Raw genomic sequence first — 16446 nt, 5'->3', positions numbered from 1 at the left:
TAATGAGTACCGGTACACATTTGCTAGAACAAAATTTCCGACAAATGGATGTTTATTGTGCTACTTCCATTCACCCAATCCAATTAATTTATTACTCATTCGCTATTACCCACAAACAAACTTATTTCAAGCCTAAAATTAAGAATGAAGATCTAACTTCTATTTTCGTTTGGAAAACGTCAGTCTTAGAGGCAAGTCTAGACTGTTCCTCTGCCTGTGCGGTCCATTTCACAAGTTACTGTCTTCACTACTTTTTTAAGTAAATGTGTCGATTATGTATCTTGTGCAATGTAAAATCAAGATGACTTTTTTCAAACTAAGATATAAGTTTGGACTTCCTTTTATGACCAAAATAGTCGCCTACAGAGCAACAGAAGAATCTAAATTTTTTTTTAAATTAGTTTTATCGACTTTTGCAGACAGTTTTATATAACTGTTTTTAAGGAAACCCAAAATCTATTGGAAATCACAAATTAATATGATTTGAATATTTTGCCTCCTACAAATGAAACACCATGCGCGTATTTGTACTCTGGTCCCGTTAATACAGTTTTGTGGAGGTATTATGTATTTCATTACAATCTGTTATTATGTATTTCATTACAGTCTGTTCGAAATCTACCTTTAGTGTTTGATTCAGAAATGTAATTGTAAAATATTTTGTCAGCATGAATAGAATGTTAATAAAATAGAAGTATCAGCACGAAATAGTTTGTAAGATAAAAAATTGCAGCATAGAGCATTTTATATAGTGTTCTAACCTAAAACATTGTTATTGTTTCAATGTAAAAATGCAATTAATACAAAGTAACTACGTTACCAATTTATGTTTGTCTCTAAAAATATAAATTTTAAATGGTGGCATAAAAACAATTGAAATAATTATTTACTACACAAATTATTTGTAATGTAAAACATCAATCACCACTCAGAGCAAAAGTATATTATTTATGGTACGGTACTTAAATTGTTTTATAGTACGTGGCAGTACAGTATTATTAGTTTATTATGACCTACAACGCATTTAGTGTCATCTTGTCCACACACTGTTGATGTATACTGAATTGCGGCATGGTGCCACTATCAAAAACATGAGTGTAGGCTAGCGCGAGAATTGGCAACGCAGTATTAAGGAAGTTGTAGTTCCGGTGGACGACGCGAGGCGCGCTAGCTGCTGGCATGGTTTCGTGTTCCACAATTCGGCGTGTGCCTGCGCTACTTAAACACACATCGACGAGGTGAAAAATACTCAATTGTGGCATGTGATGTTTTAACGACGTAATAATGCTGGAAAACCCCAAAAATGATTAGCTGTGGCACCCTGAAAAAGGTGCTACAATTATTCAAGGTGCCACGGTATGGCCGTGTGCCTGTGCAGGATGTCCCCATTTAAAGTTGTCTCTAATTCTTACCGTTTCCGATATCCCAATGGTGGCCTCCTTGAGTTGATCACCCTGCATAGATCTATCTTGAATACTTAAAATATTTATGTTATTTACATGTTTTTATTCGAAGCGAACGTTTTTGATCAAGCGTTGGTAACTGTTGGAATTGAAACTAAAAATAATACTAACATGAAGGGCATGTTATTATTTACTAGCAAATTAATATAAAATTGAAATTAAATATCCACTAGCACTCAACCCATCATAAAATATGCATTGAGGATCCTTTGATTCATGATTGAGATTTAAAATGCTAGGAGAAAACTTTGTACTAAGTTTTACCTTTGACTATTGATATAACTAGACATTCCGTATGACATGTTAAAAGTGGTTGCCAGTTTTAGAATGAAAATGGAGGCACAGTAGTCGAATTGAGCCACTGACAGAGTGTGCTGTTCTAAATTACCGATTTCTGCCGAATACGCCACGTAACTTTTTAACCAAGTCAAGCTGATAAGATCTATTATGGCGTTTTTGGTAAATATGGCTTCAAGCCTACAAGGTACAATAACATAGAAAGACTCAAGGAGCTAGTTGCTTCAAAATTCTATGTGTTACGTGTTTATTTGTGCATTTTTATATATTTTTGTCAGTGGAGTAAGCCTACTGTTGAACCTATTCATTACCAAATTTGTGTTAGGACGTATTGCAAGCTAGTATATTTTATGTTACATCAAGGAAGAATAGAATTTCATACTGTAGCACATTCTCTGAGTGGCTCAATCAACTTTTATTTTTTCATACTTCAGTATCTAAAAGTCAATGTTTCTACCATAGATAAAACATACTCCCTTGGTAGAACAGTTGAAGCCAATTTTATCGTTAGTTCTGCCCGGTGCACTGTAGATGTCGTGTTTTGTTTACAATTTGTATCTTGTCGTTTCAGTCATTTAAAATCCCGTTTAACCAAATAAAACGACATAATCCTAAACAATAACTTATCCTCTAGTTATATAACTGAATCATGAAATTAGGTAACTCTAAAATAGTAGAAACAAAATTTTTCAAGACTAGCCGCACTGGACATGAACTAGACACGAAAAACCAGCTTCAAAATTTACAATGGGATGAGAAGTCTACTTGTGATGGTTACAAGTTTTTAGTCCTTGGCACTACCTAAGAAAGAATGGTAAAGTAAATTAAGTACCTCATGGGCGAATATAAGGGGGAGGGGGGCTGAAATAATGGATATGAAGAAAAAATAGGTACCATAATATAAATTATATATCATGAATCATGCGTGAAGTTATCGCCGTGGCAGACTGCAAAACTGAGATAAAGTATCATGGGGTTGTAAAAATTTCTTAACCTAACCTTAAATTAATCTTGCTCCCCCCAAAATATATTTATCCATTTATTTATTTATTTATTAATTCCAACGGATACACAATTTACAAAATAATATATATATATATATAAGCATATGAGTAGAATGGAAAGATAAAAATTGCATTTGAAATAATAAGAGAAGTTGCATATACCATTGAACAAAACATCATTGCAACAAAAATTAATAACAACAAGATAGCAACGTAACAACAATAACAGATAATAACATTAACAAAGTATAATAACAACAAACAGACAGCATAACAGATAACAGATAATAACAAAATAATATTTAATATTAATTTGGATTTCAGAAAATGCATGTATACTTTAAAAGTATAGCAATAACAGATATCTCATGAAGATTTAAAATTAAATAGATTTTACATTATCTATCCGCCACTGAAGTACCTATATTAAAACTTTAAAGTAATTACCGTACAACAAGGACCAACTCACCACAATAACAGCAACTTTGTAAATAGGCTTTGCTTTGATGCTAGATATGTTTTCAAAAATAAAAAGATCTTTGTCTTTTGATTTCCAGTAACCAATCACCTTCTGGTCAAAAGATGAAGTTGTAACCAAGTCCAGCCTCATTTCAAAGTCCATTGTTCCACTCCATTTTTCCCCCAAAATGATTGGACCATAATCATTCTGCAGCTCTGACTGGAAATACAGTGTGTAATTAATCTTGTGTTTAAATAAATGTTGAAATGTTTAGTCCAGGCTCTAAACGGGTTGAGCATGCACTGAAAGCCTGACAAAATTTGACTTATTATTATTGTTGGGGATTTCCATTAGATGAAAAAAATCGATGATGTAGCATTTCTAGGGTTGTCACAACTCTGGGAGGAGAGGGAAGTTGTGCGCGTTAGTGGTTTATGTTTCCACGTCTAACTCTCAAACGGCTAATGATAGAAAGGTGGTTTAACCGTATATCTACGCCTAAATATATTGTCCTTCAAGACGGTTATTACAACTAAGTTATTACAACCTTTCTTCTATCTCTAAGGGAAATTTGAAACTACTTTAAAATTAAATATTGGAAATATTGAACGCAGAAAATAATATTCGTAACCATCCCTAAAAACATCTTTAAAAAATAAAGGGGATCGACCCATAAGAAGTTGACTCTATTTCCTAATAAAATAAACTGTATCGGTAATCTAACACATATTTTCTCCCATGTGTAAGTTATTTGGTCAAAACTATGAATATTTAGGCTTACATGGTAAATACACTTTTTGTAGAAAATCTTATCGCAGAAAGGATTAACAAAATATTGCATTGTTATCCTTACCCGTTTTAATTTTAAACAGTAGCTAACTTTCTAAGAGACTGTAAAATTATCTAAACGGGGGTTGGGGATTTAAGAGGAAAGCACAAGGGGGGGAAATGGGGACTTTTGGAAATTGCCCATCTCAACATGGTTTGACAGTATAGAAAAATCCAGATTTCCCAGAATTACTTCCAACATAAATCAAATCAAATCAAATCAAAATCTCTTTATTCCTGAATAAATATTACATGTTGTTAAAATTGTGTATGTACATGAAAAATAATTCCCAAGTAGACTATCCGTCTGTGTTTGGGAATGGGTTGCTAATACAGCTATACACAGGTCCATAAATATTCAGGAGTACTTAGACAATTAATGATGATAGTAATATAACAAAATATTAATAAGATGAAATGAAGAAACCTAACTGCATCGAAACATCCAAAATTCAACTTTAGTGATTGTAAGTGGTATATAGAAATGAAGAAAAAAACGTTATTTTGGTGATGAATGAAACTGCAAAAAAATATGAGTACAACGATTTGAGTAATCCTTCTGATTGCTCCCTGCCGAGATTTAATAGCCAGCTCATGACTCTACGCTTAAATACAACGACGCTGTCACTCTCCGCCTCTCGTATATGTGAAGGCAAGTTTCGATACAATGTATGACAAACGTAAAAAGGTATAGTTTTAAGGGTTGAATGGGAAAGTCTGGGAAAAGAAAATCCGAAGTTAATGTTACTTCTAGTCAAATAATGATGTTGAACAGGAGAAAAAAACCGAACATTTATTAAGTTTTATGAAAATAAGAAGATTGTTTATGAACAATTGGCGAATGTTTAAAACTGGAAAGTGGCAAAACAGTTGCAAGGAAGTAAATCTAGAGTTTTTATTTAAGATAGTTTTTATAACAGATCTTTGAACGACAGAAAGTGGTTCCAGAACAGTGGGAAGGGCACCACCCCCAAATAAAACCTATATTGACTGGGCTGCTTGCTATCCATTGCGCGCCTCGATAGACTATTACGAATTTTCCGCGTCTACTCTTTTAGAATTAAACGTAGCTCTGTTGTTTTTGCACAGTTTTCCTTAAACTTGGTGTTGTTGTACTACTTGTTAGTTGTTCAAACCATAAATCTTCTGCAACATGTCTTAAACGTGTTCAATATTTCCGATATTTCATTTGAAGTAGTTTCGAATTGTCCTTAGAGATAGAATAAAGGTTGTAATAACAGTTTCGAAGGACAATATATTTAGGCGTAGAAAGACGCTTAAATTACATTTCTATCATTTACCGTTTGATAGCTAGACGTAGAAACATAAACCACTAATGAACAACAACTGAGTTATCAGTTTTTTTTCTACATTCGGTTACGCAATTTATTAGGACTACCATACTTGAGTACATGGTAGTCCTATTAAATTGCGTATCCGAATGTAGAAAAAACTGATAACTCAGTTATTTTTCATCCAATTTTAACAACCAAGGTATCATTTGATTTGTATTGAAATTCTATATCCTTTTGGTAGGGTAAACAATGTTCTTAATATTTACGGTTTTCATGAAATTTGGCATCAAAGATTTTAAATGACCGCCATATTGAAACGGCTTGAGATATTGGAACGAACCTTTCAGAGTTCTTTTTAATTTAAGAACTACACATTCCTACCAAATTTTAAATCTCTATCTTGAAAAATGCCTAAGGTATTAAATAATTTTTAAAAATCACAAACAGACCGACAGGCAGAAATCTTGGCACTTTAGACCCATACTTATATGGTGTTTTATGTTTGTCTTAGCCCAGTGAATAAGTCGACAAAATATGTCCAGACAATTCGGAAACACCCTGTATATTTAAAAAACATGGAAGATACAAAAATCTTAAACGATTGCAATCCACACAAAAATGAGATTATATATTGATATAAGTACGTAGATGGCGTAATTTGTCTTTTCAAAGGGAATGAAACTACATGTAATCAGTTCTTAAATGACAAACACAATATCTAACCAAATAAAATTTACAATAGAAATAAAACACGTAGTTTCAACTTTTTATATTTGACAATTACAAGAAATAATACAAAACATTTATTCAAAATTTATAGAAAAGAACCCCAAACAGACCTCGTTATACCAATAAATTCCAACGCCCCATGGCAACACAAAATGGCAAGTTTTAATTCACTGATACACAGAATGCTCTAAATTCCGATGACTAAACAAGACTATGAAAACGAGAAACCAATCATAGAAAACGTAGCAAAAGCCAATGGCTATAACCCTAATTTAATAAATAAGAAAATCTCCAAAATCGAAAAACAAAAACTCAAGAATCAAAAAGAAAAACAGAGTTAACATACCTACATATCATATTTAAATTGTCCGGAAGTCCTTAGTTACTCACACAGCCACCATTTTGTTATTTTTTCAGTTACTGTATTAATTTAATTCTAAAGAATGGTTGAACATACGAAATTGAAACTTTGCACAAACAAAACTTTTACAAGAATAACTTTTTCAAGGCAATTTTATTACAAATCGATTGACACCTTAATTTTTTAGATTGGGCAAGTATAACTTAAATATGGTAGTTTTAGTGATACGTGACTGCTTTCAGCATGCGCTGCAAATAACCTCCAGCGGTTACGTATCACTAAAACTACCATATCTCTGTTAATACCTGTTCAATCTTGAAACTTAAGGTGTCAATCGATTTGTAATAAAATTGCCTTAAAAAAGTTATTCTTGTAATAGTTTTGTAAAATCAACGGTTTTCGAGTTATTTAAGAAACAAAATCTAGAACGGCCGCCATTTTGTTTTATGAATTTGAAAAATCATTATAATTTTTTGGTAGCTTTGTTTAGTTGTCATAAATGTTTGTGCAAAGTTTCAATTTCGTATGTTTAACCCTTCTTTAGAAAAACATAATAACTTAAAAAAAACTAAATGGGGGCTGTGTGAGTAACTAAGGACTTCCGGGAAATTTAAATACGATATTTAGGTATGTTAACTACCCAGGAACAATGCCCTAAAATATTGGTAGAGAGTTCCGGGACACCCTGTGGAACAAGAAATAACTCCTTCAGATAAATACAAACCCCTCTCATGGTCCGATCATGCTGGTTCGCGAACTCATTCAAGTTTATCCCGCCTTTACACCTTCAAACCCAAACCAAATGTTATCAAAATCAGACAAAAATTACTCAAGTTATCGCGTTTATGGACACATACACAAGTATATATTATATATACACATATATACAAATTTAAACGAATAGTGTTTTTGGCTTCTGGGGGACATCAAAATGAAAAATAAATCGGTCCCGGGCTTAGGTCTTACAATGAGACCTACGGCACTACTTTTGATTGATTAATAATTGGATAGAGGTTAACAGGGTGGCTGAAAAGTAACCTGCACCTTCCGCCTTAACTTTTTAACCATTTTATATGTTTTAAATCGGTTTGTGGCAACCTTCTTAGATATGAGGGGCTATAATAATGATGAATACAAGAAGGTTGCCACAAACCGATTTAATACAGTATATAATATCAAATGGTTAAGGCAGGGGAGTGCAAGTTTTTTTTCAGCCACCTAACACCTAAAGGTGTTAAGGTCTTCATAAAAATAAGCAAATGTAAACAATATACCGGTAAGCCTTTTCATATTTTTACACCCCTTTAGGAAAAAGTGGTTTTCCTATTGGTGAGTGGCAGGATTTGGACCTGGGACCTCAGGATACGAAGTCCCATGCTCTCTCTACCACTAGGCCACCAGCTTGCTCCCCGAATATCTTGCACTTTTCGGGGGATATTGCAAAATTTAAAGTTTGTTTGATTGATTTCTGATCCAGTTTCCGTATTAAATCTGACAATTTATGACTTTTTTTAAGTAATACCTATTACCTTTTCAAAATGTGTTTGGAAATTGGTTTTACTTGATGTGCGTTTTTCCTCTTGAGGGCATATTGGAAACTCATTTCCAATATTTGTAATATTTTCTCCTTTTAGAAATGACCTGTGGCATATAAGTTAATAGTTAACAGAATTAATATTACAAAACCGTAGCCAAGGGCGCAATCATATTTAATTTAAAATTTTGCACTAAGTTTCATTAATTGATACCAAAGTATTACATTTAAATTTAACTTCTAAAGGAAGGGCTTGGCAATATTTATTTGATAATTTTATTTCTAGAACACAAATTTTACTTATTGTAGTTCTTATCAACATGCTCATCAGCAATATAGCATGGCAGTTCTAGTGGTAAGTACGAAGAATATTACTGTGGCCGAGTCAAACTGGAAAATAAGAGTAAAATCCTAAAATACTTATAATATAGTTTCTCATATTTACTAAACAAATTTAACATCTTATAATTGTATTTCTTTAATGTAACTTCCCCAATTACATAGAACTAAGCGTAAACAACAATTAAAGATAATTTTCATTTCTAAAATATGATTGGACATCCCCCTATAAAAAATCGTACCAGCTAATAATCTATTCAATTACTGTACTATTGATTCATTGAAACTTGTACTTAATTTTAAATCTATAATGTGATAATGTTAAGCTAAGTGCTCATGTTTTATGATGTAGGCTACACTGAAAAAGTATAAGGAGAGGGCCATTCACTAAGTACTAGAGGTTACCCCGTGGTCGAAAACTCGACCAAAAATATGTATTGTGCAAACTTTATGTTCACCACATGCTGTAAATAAAACATGCGATTGTAATTTCTTTCATTTGTTGTGATTTTCTGTTTATATTTTGTTGTTATTTCGTCACTGGCATGGCAACCAATAACGTCCATGTTATTTTGTTAAACTTTATTTATTTGTTGTGCTTATTATTTAGCCTAGGTATTTTAATTTATAAAGGGATTCTGCAACACAGGCAAATATCTCTAACAGTATGAGTAGGTTTTCCCTTCGATGCACACGAGCTAAGTAAAAAGGTTTCAAGAATCATGCTTGCCTATTAATATATAGGATAAATAACTTACAATAACGATAAAACTGATTTTATTGTTAGATCATGGTAAAAAGAAAATGAAATTTCTGATATACATCTATGATCATGGAATAGTGGAATAGTGTGGTTAAAGATTCTTTTTGAAACTGGTCTGATGACAAGAACTTTGATGTTCTTACAAACACATCTCAGGGCTCCTTCATCCTGGAACATAGAAACGTGTCTAACAGTACGTAGGCCAAGGAAACAAATATAACAAACAGTACAATGAGGTCCAACATTGGATTGCACTAGCAGGACAAGGTTGTGCTAGGATTGCTCTAGCAGGACGAGGTTGTGCTAGGATTTCTCTAGTAGGATTGGGTCGTGCTTCGATGGCTCTAGCAAAATTAAGGCGAATGTGCTAGGATTTCTCTAATCGGAGAGGGTCATGCTTGGATTACTCTAGCAGGATATAATTAGGTGATTGTGTTAGGATTTCTCTAGCAGGAGAGGGTTGTGCTTCGATTACTCTAGCGAGAGAGGGTTGTGCTTCGATTTCTCGAGCAGGAGAGGGCCGTGCTTGGATTACTTTAGCAGGACTTAGATAGGTGATTGTGTTAGGATTTCTCTAGCAGGAAAGGGTTGTGCTTCGATTACTCTAGCACGATATATGATTTTGGAGGTTATTTTGATTCACTGAGTTTTACCAGTCCTCATTTTTAGTTACTTTCTATTAAATCAAACAGTTTTTAGTATAAAAGTGTTTTGTAAATGAAAGATACAGTGTTTCTTTATAAAAGTATTAAATAAGTGTCGGTTTTTATTGTATCTTTATATAGAAATATTCTCAATATTATATTTATAACCTACAAGAAAATTTCACTATATAATGTTATCTGCATATTCCACAAACGGTGTTGTATATATGAAGAATATACAACATGCACATAAACTAAGCTCTTTTTTCTTTTTTAAGAGGTTGGTGGCCTCTTTTAACCTTGCATTTGCCCATACACATAGAGTAACTGCCCGTGCATGGATCGTACACAGCAAAGCAAGGGGCGAGCCGGTACAGTACGAAGACTGTACTGAGAAAATGTTTATGGCAGTGGCCAGGATCCGAACCCACGACATCGCTGCCTTGGGCCCGAAGTCCGTGACGCTACCGACTGAGCCACAGACTCACCAAATTTGAAGTTATATTTTACAGTTAACGAAAATTATACTGGAATAAAGATAAGTAATCAACACAACGTGACTAACCCGGCCTTGGCCAAGGACAAACTGGTGCCTTTAACTGTTATCTTTATTTAATTGGTTTATTTACCAACTTAATTGCTAATCATCAGAGTCTAGTTATCAGATATCGGTAAGGACCCTTGAACAAGGATAGTTCGGATAACCTCACTGTTGCAGTGTAAAATATTCTTCATTTCTACAAGCATCGCCAAACACGATATTCTTGTGTGCATTGTTTTTTGTGTGTTAAATTTCCCAAATAGGGCACTAAACTTTGGCTATACAAAAGACAAATATGCACAAAATATGTACGGTATGTGGTCAACTGTAATAACATACCAAAATCTAGGCTCAGTAGGGCTTACCTGAGTGATTATATACCAAGCAAACTTGGTACTGTGGAAGTAGTCATGTGTGATACTATCTAGGACCTGTCTTGCTGTGTTTAGAGAACCAAGAATGAAGTAATTCACAATATCTAGGGCTCGCAATTCAGTTAGCTGGCTATGTAATTTATCTCCATCTTCTACTTTAATTACCACTTGGCGAACTGGTGCATTTATAAGCACAGATTTTGATACCATGTCCAGTCCTGACAAACATTTTATTTACGTTTTTAATGTTACTGTTGAGAATAGTTATCGTAACTAAAATAATCTAAAACACTAATATGTTACGATAGTTTAACTACTTAGAAGGCCTCTTTGAAATGAAATGAAATGAAACAATGCTTTATTTAATTATTTTTTGTACAAGTTTTACAACATTTTCATATTATACAAAGGTCCATGTTTCACACAAAGGTGAAGAAGGTCCCTTTATAATTCCAAACACAAACCATTCATATATATTACATCTGACATATTCTGACTAATTAAGTTTGTAGTTTATAATGGATTAAATAAGTTAAGTGTCTTATTTCTAGCATCTTTAACATATTCAAGTACCTACATTGACTGTACCTATAATACATGGTTTTTAAAACAACTCAAGGAAAGACTAAGTTTCAAAATTGATGAAAATAAGTGTTTTAGACTAAATATTATAGCTTCAATTACAATTACATCATCTTAATAATTTTATATTCAGGTGTGGTTCCCAGTAGACATGATGATAGTAAATTAATTAGGGGTTTAGTAACTATTAAAATATAGGACGTAGGTGGGGCCCCATGACGAAACACTTTGGGAACTATTCGCATAATAAACACAATCGAAATGTATCACTAGCCTGCTAGTTTCCAATTACTTTAATATGAAGAGGAACAAAAATCAAAGCCATTTACTCTGAAACTTGAAATCATTGACTATTTGTAACAATATACAAGTGAAGTATATAATTATGTATAGTCAATAATGAACTTAGGGAGAAACGTCGAAATCGACGGTTTCTGTTGAGATCGATCTCAATAATCAATAATTTAAATGAAAGCTGGTATTTTACTGAATGTTCAATATCCGAACATATAGGATAACGTAATTAGAATTGAGTAAATACATCTAAAACCAAATTCCATATCCAAAAATAATAAAAATTGTTCTTTGATTGAGTAATACCAATACCATAGACGAATAGAATAAATATATACTGTCAAAGGAAGGCTCCGCGATGTTCAGCTAGAGCGTGCTCGGTGTTCGATTCGCTGCTGTCGTCGGCTCCTCGCTGTATGTTACCTGCAGACCCTGGTGTGCACCGTAACTACACGGCAGTCCTAGTGGTGGATGCCAGAACATATGCTAACCGCAGCACTAGCTGTCAGTCTATTTAAAATTTTTTGTCTATGGCAATACAGTATATTTAACTTAACTTATTAAAACGATCAATATCTCAAATGAAAGCCTTTACTGTATTTACAGGAGTATTTTATAATAACCAAGACATATAAACTAACTCAAATAAAAATGGAGTTACGCATCATTGATTGCAGATAAGTCCTAAAATAAGTATGATTCGTGATTTAGCAGTGCGCTTCAGGTACGTCCGATATTAATAATGAATAGCTAAAATGAAATCTGGTATTTCACTGAAGGTTCTTAGACCAAAACATAAAGGATAATGTAACTAGGTATCCGGTCTCAGGTCCACCAATTGAGCGGAGTGAACAAAATAGTTAACAAACAATCTTTTATTTTAAATAAAATTTGAATTTAAAAATAGACTTACATAAAAACGTTTAATGATCAGTACAATACGACATCGTAAAAGTAGAGTACCTAACGTCTATTTAATGTTTTTTTTTATGCTTGAAACTCTCCCTATAAAAATGGCTCAGTCAGTTCTTAGTCAGCGTTGGGCCATAATAAAGTAATCCGTTATTATTATTTTATTTTACAGTCGATGGTAAAAAACACTCATATTATAGGGGAAATATTTTTCCCTATTAATCTTCAGTGTAATCTTTACTCAATAGTAACAACTGATGTTTTTCCATTTGTACTGTAAATTGTAATTTTCTAGTATACTGTGTTTGGCTGGTTATAAACACAATATGTTACAAGTCTTTTGTTTACTTTTTCCTTGTTATTTTGTTCAACCACTTCCTTCACCACTTCCTACGTCGTGGACCTGTTTCCCTGAATTATCATACCATTTTAGAATTGCAGATACATTAATCTAACTGCCACAGACGGTTACTACACTCCACACCGCTGGCCTTTACTACTTCCTTCACCACTTCCTACGTCGTGGACTTGTTTCCCTCCATTCTCATAGCATTTTAGGATTGTAGATACATACATTTATCTCACTGCCACAAAGTGTTCCCAAATTCCGCACGGATAGCCTTAACTACTTCCTTCACCACTTCCTACGTCGTGGGACCGTTTCCCTCCCTTCCCATAGCATTTTAGAAGAATTGCAGATAAATTAATCTAACTACCACAAAGCGTTCCCACACTCCGCACTACCAGCCTATACTACTTCCTTCACCACTTCCTACGTCGTGGAACTGTTTCCCTCCCATCCCATAGCATTTTAGGATTGCAGATACATTAATTTAACTGCCAAAGACGGTTACCACACTCCGCGCCGCTAGCCTTTACTACTTCCTTCAACATTTCCTACGTCGTTTCCCTCACTTCGCATAGTATTTTAGGATTGCAAATAAAATCAGTATGATGGTCTACGTCTTAAATGCAGTGGTAGTTTCCAGTTGCCCTGTAATACTTTCTCTGTATTCTTTGATCAAAGGTTGTTACCTGAGTGGTTTTTCCTTTGTGCGGTATTCAGATCGTATGATATTAGCTAACAACCTAACAAGCATATGCTATAATTCTTTATTTACATCCACGTTGTTATCTCGTAACCATAATGCCAACTCGTAAGGCTAATGGTAAAACATTATGTTGGTTTTAAATTGTACGGACATTATCAAATTGAAATTTGTTTGTTTAATAACATAAACACTGTTTGTCAAAATAACCCTGGAAAGTTTGAATTAAATATGTTCAGCCATTATTAAGTAAATGGATTACATAGTTTGCATAAGGTCCGGTCTCAAAGAGCTTCGCTTGCTCCGCTCAATTAGAAGTGGTGAATCTTTAATTACAGTTTTTTTTTCAGAATTTATTTTACAATCTGTTCAAACAAATATGAGAACAATAAGTTAAACATTTATCAAAACAATGTCAGGAAGCAAGCACCTATTCATCAACAAGTCTTACCAAAAATTGGATCAATATTTTTACAGAAATCTGTAGCTTAGGTCCAGCACATGCACAACACTTTTTAATCTGGTAATGCACTGACTATTGTCCAGCAGATTAACAGCAAGACTGTTCAGATGATATTCTTTTTTTTCTTGATATTTTTTGCTAAGGTATGTAATTTCTTCTTTCACTGATTTAATTTTGAAGTCATACCTAATTGTAGTGTTGGATACGAACCAGGGTGCACCAATAATTCTTCTCAGCCTCTCAGCCTGAAATCGTTCAAAAATTTTGATTTTGGATTTGCTCGAGGTCCCCCAAAGTTGAATTCCGAATGTCCAAATTGGTTTGATCATAACTTTATACAGTAAAATTTTGTTAGCAAATGATAATTTTGAATTCGTACCTAGTAGCCAATTGCGTTTACGAAGTTTTAATTCCATTTGCTGTCTCTTGCACCAGATATGAGATTTCCAATTACATTTTTTTTCAAGAGTTAGACCTAAATATTTTACACTGTCTGCCTCCGTTAAGGCTACATTATTAATGGTTACTGGATGATTGTACTCTGTTCTCAGAGTAAAAACAATGTGTTTGGACTTGTTTTCGTTGACTTTTATCCTCCAATATTTAAGCCAATATTGGAGCTGAGTCAAGGCAGCTTGCAGATTAATGGAAGCGACTTGAGGGTCCACATGACTCGACAACAGTGCGGTGTCATCATCGATGGGTGTCATCAGCAAACGTAGCAACTGTGACGTTGGGGACCATAGGGATGTCTGCTGTATACAGGGTGTCACAAAAAAGTGTGATGGGCTATACAGGACCTAATTCTACATGCAAAAATAAGTCAAAAATGAAGAATAAATTTTTTTTATTTCGGCTTGGGCGCACTGATTTCGAGCACGAAAACCCAAAACGCGGTGAAATCGAGCATTGCACTGAAGCGGCAATAATGAGTACCCTAATCCTTTGGTGATTTCGAGCATTTGGCCTTCCTAGAACTTTAAGGATGATTAAATAGGGGAAGATGAGAAAAAACATTCAAATCAAACTACCACATTTATTTCCTGACCTTGTGGCCTACACACTTGAGAAAAGTTAACAAATGTGCGAGTCCCTCATTTGTTTTAGTTTCACATCGATAAACTTTTGCCTTGTCCTTCCTTTGCTTTGTTTCTTCTCTGCGCAACGCACTGTTCAGTCGTACGTGTATACTCAATGGTCGTATGTACGTTTGTAAGCGGTGTAACGCGCGTTTTGGAGTAGAGGGGAGTAGGTTTTATGTATGTTTACTGAGTACTTCTATATACAATACCTACGATGTTCTCTTCTGTTGAAATCCAATCCCTAACAATGCTTTCACAAGGTGCTAGACAGACTTTAACTTTCGTTAAATGAAGCAATTAGCATACTTTGGTATTTAAAAGCTAACGTTCATATCCTCGATTAGGTTACAAAGTAAAAACATACGAGCTAAACTTTCTTGTAAAAAGTGTTAGGGAATTTTCCCCAACACAATTACCCGGGACCGCTTTACTTTTTTCATTTTGATGTCCACAAAGACTAAAAACATCATTAATTTAATATTTTATAATTGAAATGTTAAATTAAGCTGCAACGAGGGTATTTTGTTTTGTATTCCTTTTTTATCTATAGTACAACTCCTTTACAAAAGAGTTAGTAAAAACTACCTTTTCGACTTTTTTGCTATGCCGAGACATGCCATGAGAAAAGATTGCTCAAACGCGCGTTGCAACGCTCCCATGTGTACTGAGCAAATTTCATCCACATTGGATTTCATTTTCCATTGTTAAATAAGCAAATATTTATTCCATCCACACTTAAATATCTCCGTAAACATGTCAGATTTATTTTATATTTAGATACCATTACGTTTAACACGTACTCAGTACTTTTCTGACACGGGAAAGATAATTTAGTGTTTTTTAGTAAAATAATAAAAGCTTAGGGGCTAGGATGTAATAAACCGATTTTTCAAATGTGATAAAATATATCCAAAAACAAGCAAACTACAACGGTTAACTTATTCTGCATAAGAATAACTTGAGAATTTTAGATTTACGATAATTCGATTTTTTTTCGTATAAATTAAATTATTTAAATCAATTTTCAATTTGAATAATTTGAACTTTTAACTGTACAAACATACTTTCGAAAATTGTGTGAAGGGAAATCGGGGAATCCTAAGTTTTAAGGCCCAGAAATAGGGAATCCCAAATTTACCCTATAAAACCACCATAATTCTCCGTCCCCATGGTCAGATCATTCTTGTTCACGAACTCGTTCGAATACATTTTGATTTAGACATTTATACAAAACTAGCCACTATACCCTTGCCTTGCAACGGGGTCAGTATGGAAAAGGTACAATGTTGGTTCTTTGAAAATGTCTTAAAATGGTTTTACACCCACGATTTAATTAAGAAACAAAATTGAACTGTATTACTTAAATTTATAATACAGTTTTTGTTAACTCAGACTGTGAACACCTATTTAGGCTACCTAGGATCCGAAATCA

At 33.8% G+C, this 16446-nt stretch overlaps 1 protein-coding gene across 1 annotated transcript in view; it reads right to left on the bottom strand.

Annotated features, from left to right (window-relative positions):
• The window catches only part of LOC128998377 (ionotropic receptor 25a-like), a 117932-nt gene that overhangs the window by 80395 nt on the left and 21091 nt on the right, over positions 1-16446 (bottom strand). Inside the window, exon 5 of the mRNA XM_054424492.1 lies at positions 3234-3443. Within this exon, the coding sequence (XP_054280467.1) occupies positions 3234-3443 (210 nt within the window). The remainder of the gene's footprint in view (positions 1-3233; positions 3444-16446) is intronic.

This window comes from Macrosteles quadrilineatus, unplaced genomic scaffold, assembly GCF_028750875.1.
Source record: "Macrosteles quadrilineatus isolate MER2022 unplaced genomic scaffold, UCM_ALF_1.0 Scaffold_1__1_contigs__length_201487025, whole genome shotgun sequence".
In the NCBI taxonomy this organism is placed as follows: domain Eukaryota; kingdom Metazoa; phylum Arthropoda; class Insecta; order Hemiptera; family Cicadellidae; genus Macrosteles; species Macrosteles quadrilineatus.
The sequence above is the reverse complement of the archived record's forward strand: the minus strand, read 5'-3'. Positions and strand labels throughout refer to the sequence as shown.